At 39.8% G+C, this 12,719-nt stretch overlaps 1 protein-coding gene across 2 annotated transcripts in view; it reads left to right on the forward strand.

The window, feature by feature from the left end:
- Positions 1-12,719, forward strand: part of FRK (fyn related Src family tyrosine kinase) — a 138,784-nt gene that overhangs the window by 118,938 nt on the left and 7,127 nt on the right. For both annotated transcript variants that reach the window (XM_032338776.1, XM_032338775.1), the window contains 3 exons: positions 966-1,129; positions 3,047-3,215; positions 7,671-7,829. In XM_032338776.1, coding sequence (XP_032194667.1) covers positions 966-1,129; positions 3,047-3,215; positions 7,671-7,829 — 492 coding nt within the window. The remainder of the gene's footprint in view (positions 1-965; positions 1,130-3,046; positions 3,216-7,670; positions 7,830-12,719) is intronic.

Below are 12,719 nucleotides of genomic sequence, written 5' to 3' on the forward strand. Positions count from 1 at the left end.
GTTGCCCTTGGATCAAGTGATCGTGTTGGAAGGTTGTATACATGGATTGCATTATTTGGGGCCCCGTGGAATTGCTTTTATTGAACTGTACTTGGACATTCTGTTCTCGGCCTGCATTTAGAGACAGTATAATGAGCTGCCCTGCAGATTTCCTTATATTCCTGTCAGGTAGTACTGAGGACACTGTTTTACTCTCCAGTTCATAAGATTTCATGGGAGAATATTCTCCGTGGCCTCTGTACCAGGAAGAGTTGAACTGTTTCTTTTTTTAAAAGATTTTATTTATTTGTTTGACAGACAAAGATCACAAGTAGGTAGAGAAGCAGGCAGAGAGAGGAGGAAGCAGGCTTCTGCTGAGCAGAGAGCCTGATGTGGGGCTTGATCCCAAGACCCTGGGATCATGACCCGAGCTGAAGGCAGAGGCTTTAACCCATTGAGCTACCCAGGCGCCCAGAGTTGAACTGTTTCTAAACAACTTTTTTGATTTTATCTTGTGGTATTTCTGAAACTGATAATGTTCCTTCCTTGCATTGCTAGTATGAGAGTCAATTTTTTTAAAACTGAGCTCTACACCCAGTGTGGGGCTTGAATTCATGACCCCAAGATCAAGATTTACATACTCTACTGACCGAGCCAACCAGGTGCCCCTAGAATGATAGAGTTAGTTTTATGGCTTGTTTGAATCAAGTCCAATAGATCTCTAAACCTAGCTTTTTTAGTGGTTACCTCACTCTTTTTTATTTTTATTTTATATTTCCTTTAAAATGTGATTTCCCAGTTCTTTGTCCTTTTTCTTCGGCTATATATTTTTTGTAAACTTCCTGAAGTCTTTTCTGAAACCAAGTTGTGAAATAAATAGAACTTATGAAAATTTTATTCCATGTATTGAAACTATCACCACAAAATGAGTAAATCTGCTTGGCTTTGGCAAGAAGTGTATTAATAGGACTTACTTTGTGTTCCAGTTTTAGATGAGAGGGCTGTGAAACACTACAGAATCAGAAGGCTGGATGAAGGGGCATTTTTCCTTACCCAGAGAAGAACCTTTTCAACACTGAATGAATTTGTGAGCTACTACACCAAGACAAGTGATGGCCTGTGTGTCCAGCTGGGAAAACCATGTTTAAAGGTGAAATGCTTTCAAGATGGTTCATTTTGAAGTTAACCTTTTGCCTTCAGATATTGGAGTATCTCTCATGTGATCTGTCTGTTCAGGAGCAGGGGGAAAAGGTCATTTGATTACCTGAGGCATGGATAGAAAAACTATGACCTACAAACCCATGTTGTCCCACACTTATTTTTTAAATACTAAATATTTATTGGAACCTGGGCATGTTCCTTCATTTACAAATTGTCTTTGACTTTTCTCTGTACTAGCAGCATTTAATACTTGCAACAGAGACGTCATGGCCCGCAAAGACTGAAATACTTACTATCTCATTCTTTTTAGAAAAAGTTTGCCAACCCCTGACCTAAGGCACTCACTCAAGACAGAAAGTATTCATTCTTTCCACTAGGAAATTAATCTGGTGTCCTGCCACTAGAGAACTTAATGATATCTCTGGACGGGGGAAAAAGTGCCCGATCTTATTTAGATCTGTACTCAGGAGTATTAATATGAAAATACTAGACTCATTAGCTGGTCTGCATAGAGATGTCATTTAACTAACTGTTCTAACAGTTTGGCCGGGCCAAACATTGATAGAATTTATCTACATCTATCAGTTGTGGCATGTCTAACCTAGACTTATTTAAAGTTGTAGAGTGGTCAGGCACTGGTGTGGGACAAAACCTCAGCTCCTCATCAGAGTTCAGGTCTTGTGTCCTGTCAAGGGACAGCCAGCCTTGTGGTTTATGTCTGGACGATGAATGAAAGGCTCCTGGTAACACCTGACCAGAATTTTATGGACAGGTAGAAGCTGAAGAATTTTGTTCAGTGTGTATGTGTAGGGAATTCATTGACTTAAATCTTGCCAAGTGAATGTGCAATTTTGGTGTAAGTACATGCATCTTAGACAGTGTAGGCATGACCCACAAGAATATGTAAGCTCATGCTAAGAATAGCTTTCCTGATGAAAGATGTGGCTTAAAAAATACTCAATTTAACCAATATTGTTGGATTCTTCTGGGGACAAATGTTCACAAAAAGCATATACCTTCTGTGTATTCAATGTGCTGATGATTTGACAGAGGAGCTAAGATAATTTTTTTTTTAAGGTTTTATTTATTTATTTGACAGAGAGAGAGATCACAAGTTGGCAGAGAAGCAGACAGAGAGAGGAAGGGAAGCAGGCTCCCCGCTGAGCAGAGAGCCCGAAGCAAGGCTTGATCCCAGGACCCTGAGACCATGACCTGAGCTGAAGACAGAGGCTTAGCCCACTAAGCCACCCAGGCGCCCCGCTAAGATAATTTCTGATGGTAGATTATGAACTAGATGATGGACTTTAGGAGGGCAGGGGTCTTGTCTGTTTTGTTTACTGAGTGGGACCTTGTTGGTGTTTGAAAAATATGTATTTACTAAATGAACAAGTACATGAGTGAATGAACAAATAAATGATTTTGAAAGAAGATGGACATTTTAATTATGCAAAAATATCTGATACATATGGTAAATGTTATAGGCCAAAGAATTTGGGAATTAATTGCAAATCAGGTGGAACTTCAAATGGGCCTTAAAATTGGGAGGATTTAGCTAAGCAAAAAGTCAGAGGAAAGTCACGCCAGACCCATGTAGAAGTGGCATTGGATGTGGGATGGGTCAGATGGACAGCAGGGTGCCTGATGTAGCAAGAATTAGGGGGGAATCAGCTCAAATAGCAAAGATACAAGTTCTGCCATGATTGCCTTTTCATTTTAAAGCAATGAGAATAAAATGTACAATGTTTTGGTTTTAAAAATGGTGTCTTTTTGCCCGGCTAGCTCAGTCGGTAGAGCATGGGACTCTTAAAAATGGTGTCTTTTTAAAAAAGTGCCTAGACTATTATTTTCAACCAAAAGAATTGTTAAATCTTTTTCTTATACTTATTCTAATTATTCTGTGAAACAGATACAAGTGCCAGTGCCTTTTGATTTGTCGTATAAAACCGCGGACCAGTGGGAGATAGACCGCAAGTCCGTCCAGCTTCTGAAGCGATTAGGATCTGGGCAGTTTGGTGAAGTGTGGGAAGGACTGTGGAACAACACCACTTCAGTAGCAGTGAAAACATTAAAACCAGGTATGGACAGAGAATGTCAAAGGTTAAATGTCAGATGTTGATTTTTAGAAGCTCAACTTGCTACTGTCAACGTCCAAGGGGTCACAGGACAACCAATGAAGGCACCAAGCAAGTGTTGTGATCACTTTCTCTGGAGCAGATGACAATAAAGGATAACATGATTTACATTATAAAGGCAAGAGCGGGTGCCTGTGATCAGCTAATGCTTAAGATATCCCCAGGGCAAGATTTCAACAAAGTATCTCTTCTCTAGAATTCCGATTATCCCTCTTCCCATTTTTTCCTAGCCTCCATTACAAACACTGAAAATACTGAAATCAGTGGAACCTTGGAGATCTTCAGGGATCTGAAGGGAGAAACAGTTTTATTCAACACTAATTATTTATGGTTAGAAGGTAAAAGGGTCCATCTAAAAGCGCTCATATTTGGAAATGTAAGAACTATTTTTTTCTTCCGTCTTCCTTTTTCCTATCATAGAAATTAGAAGTACACTAAAATCGTATTTATTCAGGCAGGGATTATCCCCTCCATTTTAAAAGCAGGATAAGAAAATTTAGAAAGATTAAGTAACTTTCCTAAAACTTACTAGTCATATAAAACAAACTCTGTTTTATCATTTACAAAAAAGAAGGTCGTGTGTGCTATGGTGAGTGCTGTGAAGTGTGTAAACCTGGTGATTCACAGACCTGGACCCCTGGGGCTAATAATACATTTTATGTTAATAAAAAAATAAAAAATATTAAAATAAAAAAAATGAAGAGCATCATTAATGCAAATACTTTGAATAAAGTCTGGTTCACAATAAGTGACCAGGAAAAGCTGTTCTTATTTTAATTATTATTATTATTGTTATTGTTACTGTAAGGTCATTCAGTGGCAGAACTGGAATTCAAACCCACATCTATCGCTGCTGCGTCTCCCTAGGGAAGTGACATTCTATGACAGTGTGACTTTACTGTAGTTGCCTCACAACTACTTCTAATAACATAAGCAGGAATAATAACCAGAAGCTAGAATATGGTTCTCTGGGGGGACTTTCCTTCTTTACCGAACCCAGAATCCTTAAGGGTTTAGTAAACCGCCCGGTGGCAGAACTGGAGCCTCTGGGTGCCGCTGGGTAACAGTCTGGTGTAACACCATGGTTCCCAAACTGTGTGCCAGGGCACATTGGGGGCACCACAGTGAATTCACAGGGCTGTCACAGGATATTTAAAAGTTTTGAGCTAAGCTTGAATACCACACAGTTCAGTATTAGACCATGTTACACTCTTTTGCTGACATCATATCTTTGTGAAAATGGGTTTTTGGTGGGGACTGGGATCACAAGCAAGATCCAAGCAGAAATCAATGTGGGGCAGGAAATGAGCAGAGCCACATTTTCTCTGCTTCCAAGACTTGAAAAATCGTGTTGTGTCCCATAAATGTAAGTATCTCTTTAGTAAGTAATTGTGGTGAAGAATGAAATAAAAATTATTTTTTCTTTTGATTTATCTGTATTACTTTTCAAAATGGGTATTAACTTATTGGAACACAAATACTTTTAAAGTTGCTTTGATTTAACCAAGGAATCAATAGAACTGTTAGATATTGGCTTAGGGGCAACATGAAAAAGGTTCTTGAGACAGTGAAGGTGCCATGAAGCGAGAAAGTTAGGCCTGTCTGGTGTGATAGTAGGAGCATAAAGTTTGGTCTAAGTTAGACCTGATTTCAGCCTTGGCTCTGGCTTCTGTGACATCAGACGATTTATTAATCTTTTGAATCTCCTCATCTGGAAGTGGGAATTATAATAGTTCCTACTTCACAGGGTTTTATGAGGACAAATTGAGTCAATGTGTATAAAATATAGGCAGTGAGTTCTTATTACTAAATGTTAGCGTCAGTGGGGCTGCTGGCAGATGTCCACTGACGTGCGATTTGCTAATACAGCCCTTCTGTCTCAGCATCTACACTGGCCTTCTCAAGTGATGGAGAAGCACTTCTGAGTGGCCAGATGTCATGTTGAGCACTCCAGGTGAGGACGATCTATTCCAGCACCTGAGACGTTCCCAATCACTGCATATATGTTATTTTGAATTTTAATCTTGTTGACAGTTGAGCCTCAGCTTTATTTCCCAATCTAATCATTCTTTCCCCAAAACGAAGCTGCTAGCTATTCATCCTAACATTGTTCTTTAAGGAAGGCCTTCTGGAGGTCAAAAGAGAACAAAAAAAAATTGCATTTCTTATATTAAAAAAAAAAAAGCCACGATAGTTTTCTCTCCAACAGGAATAATTATTATTGATTTACAGTGTAATAGCAGCAAACAGCTTTGGTGATTGGTTAAATGTCTTCACTTCACCGGGGCCATTAATCAATCTCAACAGCTATTTATTGCTTAGCAGACTACCACGCAATAAAGACGAGCCTGAAATCAACTCCCACAGTAGCTATGACAGGCAAAAATTAATATTTAATGTTGCATTACTAGCTGAGTTGAAATTGGGTCTCTGCTGTGCAGCTGGTCAGCTGTAACCAGTGTAGCCATAGAATGTTCTGAGCAGACGTCACCTGCAGAGGCTCCTGAAGTCCCCCATGGGTCCAGCTCTTGTGCATAGTCTGATTTGGCGATGATTTGAGTGTCCTGCATTCCACGGATCTGACGGCGACCAAAGCATTTGTGTAGAAGCATACTGTATACATAAATTGCCTGAACGGTGATCATAATTGCTTTTATCACTGGAAGCTTCATGAGTCAGATTATTTTAAGGTGGGGTGGGGAGAATCCAAGTGTATCCATATTTGACCATAGACCAAACTAATTGTAACAAGAAGAAAGTCCTTTATCATGTTTCAAGTGCCTCTTTTCTTCTGAGCTCCATTTCGCCACTATTTGATTATGTGGAGCAAACCAGTGGTAGGGATGAAATGGAGGAACAGAGAAAATCATGATGGAAATGAGTATAGGTCCTTTTTCTCTATTCGTCCTGTTTCAAGTCCTTGCCCCTTTCCCTCCTCAGTCTGTGAGAAAATACTTAGAGTTGATGTGTTTGGCTTTTTTGTGAAATATGCATATTAATAATAATATAAATCATAACCAATAGTCATTGAAAAAATATATATACATATATGTATATTTATGCCAGATATTGCTATTTCCTGGTGATGATATTATGATATAAGTAAGGTTATTAGCCATGTTTTAAGATGAAGAAATTGAAGTTCAGAGACATTTGATAACTTACTAAAGATCACACAAGTGAGCTAAGATTTGATCAGAATCCGAGTTTGACCAAGCCTGTGTTTGAACTTCTGCACTCAAGGGAATACCAAAGGACAGAGTGCCTAAATGCTTTATGTGAAATGATCTGCAAGTCACATCTAACTCTTCTTAACGTGATGTTAATAAACCAGTTGGAGTGTGGTCTTAGAATGTCCAAGCTTCCCCATGCCTGGGTTCCAGTATCAGTTGTGAAGTCTTCATCATGAGTTAGATGAATGGAACCATCCCTTTGAGCTTCAATGGAAATGTTATTTGCACTGTCCACAGGGAATACTGAGATGTGAGGTGACAGGATTCCTTCAGTTACAGTAATGTCTCTGATACATCATATCCTAAAAAAATATGAAAGACTTAAAAAAATTACCGATGAATTGTAAGCTCTGGGTGTCCTTCCTCCTCTTAGATTTTATTTGTTAATTATGGGCACTTTACATGGTAACAGTTGAGCCATTAAAATACAATTTAATTGTAGGTGCCTCTTTCAAATAGCTCCCAATACTGTCTCCCTTATTATTCTGTTAAGCTCTTAAGAGTCTGACTACAGATGTATTAATATGAGAGAAGATGTTGAAGACCAATTTGAAGTTAGACATAGAAGACTGGTGGAAAAAAAAAAAAAAACAACCTCTAAGTTTTGGGTGTAGCCCTTAAATGTTTTCTGCTTGGCCGATACCATATATCCCTACAGAATTAAGAACATCAATATGGCAGAATGTCATTGCTTCAGGGTTGTTACCCAGCTGTTCCCACAGTGGGTACCAAGGACGGGGCAGCTATCTGTCTTCTCTGGATCCTGGACCAAAAAGGTCTGGCTGCAGTAATTAAACATCCAGTGTCCTCCAGCATTCATGGTAACAGAATGTCTTCTCTCTGTGTTCTTAATTTGCTGGCCTTGTTTTATCACTTAGACTGTCAGTCACTCCTTTTCCCTTCATTTTTCATATGGACCCGTGTCCACCTCTTTTCACCTACAGGTCATAACCCATAAATTACACCCCCTTGGTGTACCCACACATTAGTTATTAGGTTGCCCTGGCTGGACTGATTCTTTTCTTTGATAAATCTGAAGATTTGTGACACCAGTGCTCTTACTTTACGGAGAAGCGGGAAGCAATCTTGGTGATTCCCACCAGACTGCTGTGAGGATAGGAATGCCTCAATAACATCAAGTGATTTCCTCCTTTTCTTGTTTCAGGTTCAATGGATCCAAATGACTTCCTGAGGGAGGCACAGATAATGAAGAACCTAAGACATCCAAAGCTTATCCAGCTTTATGCTGTTTGCACTTTGGAAGATCCAATTTATATTATTACAGAGTTGATGAGACATGGAAGTCTGCAAGAATATCTCCAAAGTAAGCTAAAGACTTAATAAAAGGAAGAAAAAGAGGAATTTAGTTTAGCTAGTCCTATAAATGTCAATTTAGCAAGCCTTCTGTAACCCAAAGGATATTTACAATGTGTATATCTGTGAGAATGAATGTCTCAACATTGAAAGGCTCGACTACATTTTAATAGGAGATATACTGTGTGCCAAAACGAGGAAAAATATTTATGTAGCAAAGAACAAATTGTTCACAATAGACATAGTGGAGTATGTAAAGTAATGTAGAAAACTGAGGAATAGATGTTTTACATGAGGCATTGTTTCCTATAATAACTAATGGAGCATTATCAGTCATGGACCAATTTGTTCTATGGCCCAGAATTAGGGGGTGTGGAATACTTTTGGGGCAATAGAGGGAGAGGTACCCTCATTCTTTTTCCTTTGCCAGTGTTTGACAGCATGGTACTTGTTGGTGTTTAAAATACGTCCACTGCTAGGCAACATTAGAATTTTTAGACTAAAAAGCAGAAATATATTATTGCTTTATTTCTACATCTGCTTCCTATAGTCAGAGAAGACTTAAGGGCATTGTGAAATTTTGATGTTTATTGCAAATGAATAATTTAATACGCAACAATATAATGAGTATTAAAATGAGACGTTCAAAGTAGTGGAGATCAAGTACTGAAAGAATAATTCATGCCTAAAAAAGAGACTTTTTTCTATGCTTTCCTGAAATGACAGAGTGGTATTGATGGAACGCGTACAGGTAAAGGGAGGTGAGAATAATAGAACAAAGATATTAGAAAGATAAGAGTGTTCTCTGATTTCAGGGTGACTTGTGAAGCTGTTGGTATTAAATGGCGAAAGTGGAGAAAAGGAAAAAAGAACGTGGGCCTGTTAAATGCTGTTAAAAAAATATGCTTAGCTCCTTTGCATAAAGAGAGCAGATTTAACCGTATCAGAATATATTAGCCATCAGAGTAAGACTGACCTCAGCCATTGACCCTTTTTGCCTTATTCCCAGGGACAAAAGTACGGTAGCCATCTTGGGCCAGGTTTAACAAAAATGGTTACTTGTAATATTCATGGTGGTAAATCTAATAGTCAATTCTCAATCCTCAGACCTATTCAGAGCTTTTATTTCAATGGACTTGGATGAATGGAAACACTTCCTTCATTTGGCTTCCAAGACACTTCAGTCAGTGGCTTTTCCTCCTGTCTTTTTCGTTGGTCCCTTCTCCCATTGATGTGATTTCCCTCATCTCTCAGACCTCTCAATATCTTGGAATTTTGCAACATCACTAATTCCCTTGCTAATCTCAGTCAGTCTCAGGGTTAAATAACACTTATGTATCAAAGATTTCTCAAACTACGTCCCTTCATTACTTCAGAATCATAAATCCAGCTGCCTTCTTGACTGCTCTACTTCAGTGCTTCTCTGGATAACCTTGGTGTGATGCAGTAACACCCCCTCTCCCAAATCCCAGAGACCTTTATTTCTTGCTCAAGCACGTGTGCAAAATAGATTGGTTGACGCCTCAGGTGTTTTGATCACCTTGGCAGGGGAAGGCGATGGGCCTAATCTCATTCTGGCTCTTAGAGCTCCAACTGGGAGATGTAGAGAGAACTCCTGTGCCTTTTCATTTGGTCAAATCAAGTCAGAGGGAATAGTGAAGTACAATCCACTAACCTGGCTGAAAGGAGAAAAAAATAAATGTTTGTGAACAGCAAGAATTTCTACTCCATATGTCCATTAAAAAAAAAAATCTCAAAAAACGTGTCCAAAACTGATCGTATGTTATCCTCAATAATCTGCTACACTTGTGTCGTTCTTTCTTAGACGATGTCAACACTCAGCCTAATCGCTTGGATCATCTCTACTTCTTCTCACAGCTTCCAGCTAACCAATCAGCAAATCCAATTGACTTTTTTCAAAGTATACCCAGGATGTTGCCCCCTCTCTGCCCGCCCACCCTGGTCCAAGCCATCATCAGCTTTCTCCTGGATGGTGCAGGAGCTTCCTAAGTGGTCTCCCTCTTTTAATTCTTGTTCCTCGCAGTCTCTTCTCAACGCAGGAGTTGGAGATCTCCTGTTAAAATGTCAGTCAGGTCGTGTCTCTCCTCAGCTCAAAGCCTCACTGACTCCCACGGGTTCTGCGTGTACAACCTCGAAAATCCTACGTGGCACAGCTCTCCATTACCTCACTGACCACATCTCCCCCAACATCTCCCTTGTCTCCCTTTACTCTGTGTCGGTCTTACTGTCCTTTGCTGGATCTTCATTCAGGCCCTTTGCACTTGCTCCTTCCTCTATCTGAATTCCTACCCCCCCGCCCCATTAATATCCACGTAGCTCACTTCCTCACTTCTGCCAAGTCTCTCCTCAGACATTCCCACAATGGTGAGTCCTTCTCTGGTCACCCTCTGAATTCTAAATTTATTCTCCTTCTTCTGTCTCTTTGTATGCTTTTTTCCTGCTTTTTTGTTTTCTTAGCTGCTGGTCATCCTATAATGTGTGACTTTGTTATGTGGCTTCTTGTAAGTATCTTTTAGAATACAACTCCACAAGGATGGAGATTTTTGTTTTAGTGATAGAACAGTGTCAGGCACATAGAAGGTATGCACTAATTCTGCGTTGACTGACAATGAGAAAATGAATAGGGAAATTGAGTGGGGGCTATTCTGAACCTAATATCAAGACTTGGGGTTGAGTTTGTTTTGAGACCCTTGGTGTCAGCTTGACAAGATCCGCTTATTAATTACAAACTCCTTCGACAATGAGTTTTTTTCGTGGTGTGTTGATGTGTTTTATTCAGAGGTGAGCACAAACCCTGTCATATGCTGAGTTGGGTCTTCAGGGTCAAGTTTACCAAGACCTTCATTTGCCAAGATCCTTAGTATCCATGAGGAGAAATGAAGAGATGCTCCTTACAGACAATCCCTTCCCAATGAAGAGGGCTTACATTCAACAAAGTGATGTTAAAATGAATCTGCCGCTCTTAAACAGCCCATCACAGTAACTGTTGTAAGATCTAAGACTCTTGAGTAATGGAACGTAATTGAAAATATTTTCTTGTTGCAGATATAAATTGTCACAGGCCTGTGAACCTTTATATCAGTTTTGACAACTGGCTGTTGTATCAGAAGTGTGTTCCAAGGTTTACTTAGGCAGTTCCTAGACCACTGCAGTCTTTCAGGGTAGAAAATGTGTTATTACTCAATTTTCTTCTCTGTTGTGCCTGTCAGTGAAAACTTTTTATATCCACTATAATAGGATTAGATGTCGTATTTGATAGTGGAAATGACATACATATTCTTCCATAGAACCATCTTTGTAGTCCCTAAGCTTGGCTAAATATTTTTTTTGTAATAAATTTCTCCAAAATGGAAGAGGCTTGTCAAAAAACTTAAGCATTGAGGGTAAGTGATATCGGGTATCTCTTACTGAAATTTAAAGAGAATAAATATATCTTCATTTTTTATATACTTACATATTTTTTAAAATAAATAAAGTCCTACATGTTGTTCATCGGATCTCTTGGGGAGTTCACTTAGGTGCACTGAAGTAGACAGGAGTGTTTTCACTGAGATACTCTTTAGCTGACCCCAGTTGTAGCCCCAGCATTCAGGTGCTCAGGAATCATGGGTAAGGTTGGTCTTAGGGAGGAGGATGGAATAGTTTTTAAGAGCATGAAATTTCAACCTCAGACATGCCTGAACTTGACTTTCCACTCTACAACTTATTACCTGTTCTTCTAAGTGGCAGAAACTGCTATGAAAGGGAGCAAATAATAATGATACTACTTCATATAGTTCTAAATATAAAATGAGGTGATGTGGTGAAAATCAACCATATGGAATAGTGATAAGAGAGGTGCATATATATTCATTTTTTTTAAACACTATATGGTATTTACGATGTGCCATGCATCTTCCTTCCTTCCTTCCTTGACTGATTGATTGATCGATTTCAGAGAGAGATAGAGAGAGAGAGAGCATGTGAGTGGCAGGGGAAGGAGAGGAGGAACCTGGGGAGAGGGAGGCACAAGCAGACTCTGCACTGAGCCCGAGGCCAGATGCGGGGCTCCATCCCACAACCCTGCGATCATGACCTGAGCTGATACCAAGAATCGGATGCTTAACTGATTGATGGAGGCTAATCGCCTATTTAACCACGTGGACACCTCTGCCAGGCATTTTTCTAAGTGGTGTACAAATATTAACTTAGTTCATTCTTCTAAAAATCTAATGAAATGAGAATTATTATTATTATCATCATTTCCTCCTTATGGTAGAAGAAACTGAAGGATGGAGAGGTGAATAACTTACCTGAGGTGGTTGAGCCAGAATTTAAACCCAGAAGTCTGGCTCCATACCCTATGCTTTTAACCATACGCATAGCACTGGCATTAATTTCTTATTGTGAACCTGTATTCACGGTCTATTGCTGTGCTACAAATTACCCCAAACATAGTGACTTAAAACAGCAGCACTTATTACCTCAGTTTCTGTGGTCAGGAATCCAGGTACAGCTGAGCTGGGTCTTTTTTTTTTTTTTAAATATTTTATTCATTTATTTGACAGACAAAAATCACAAGTAGGCAGAGAGGCAGGCAGAGAGAGAGGGAAAAAGGCTCCCTGCTGAGCAAAGAGCCCGATGTGGGGCTCGATCCCAGGACCCTGGGATCATGACCCAAGCTGAAGGCAGAGGCTTTAACCCACTGAGCCACCCAGGAGCCCCAGAGCTGGGTCTTCTACGTCCGGTTTCTCCCAAGGCTGCAGTGAGGTGTTGGCAGGTGCTTCAGTTATCTGAAAGCTCTGGGGGAGGCTGATCTATTCCCAAGCTCACCCGTGTGATTGTTGGCAGGAATTGGTTTCTCTGAGGCTGTTGGACCGAGGAAGCCTGTTCCTTGCTG

This window comes from Mustela erminea, chromosome 4 (genome assembly GCF_009829155.1).
Source record: "Mustela erminea isolate mMusErm1 chromosome 4, mMusErm1.Pri, whole genome shotgun sequence".
Taxonomy (NCBI): Eukaryota; Metazoa; Chordata; class Mammalia; order Carnivora; family Mustelidae; genus Mustela; species Mustela erminea.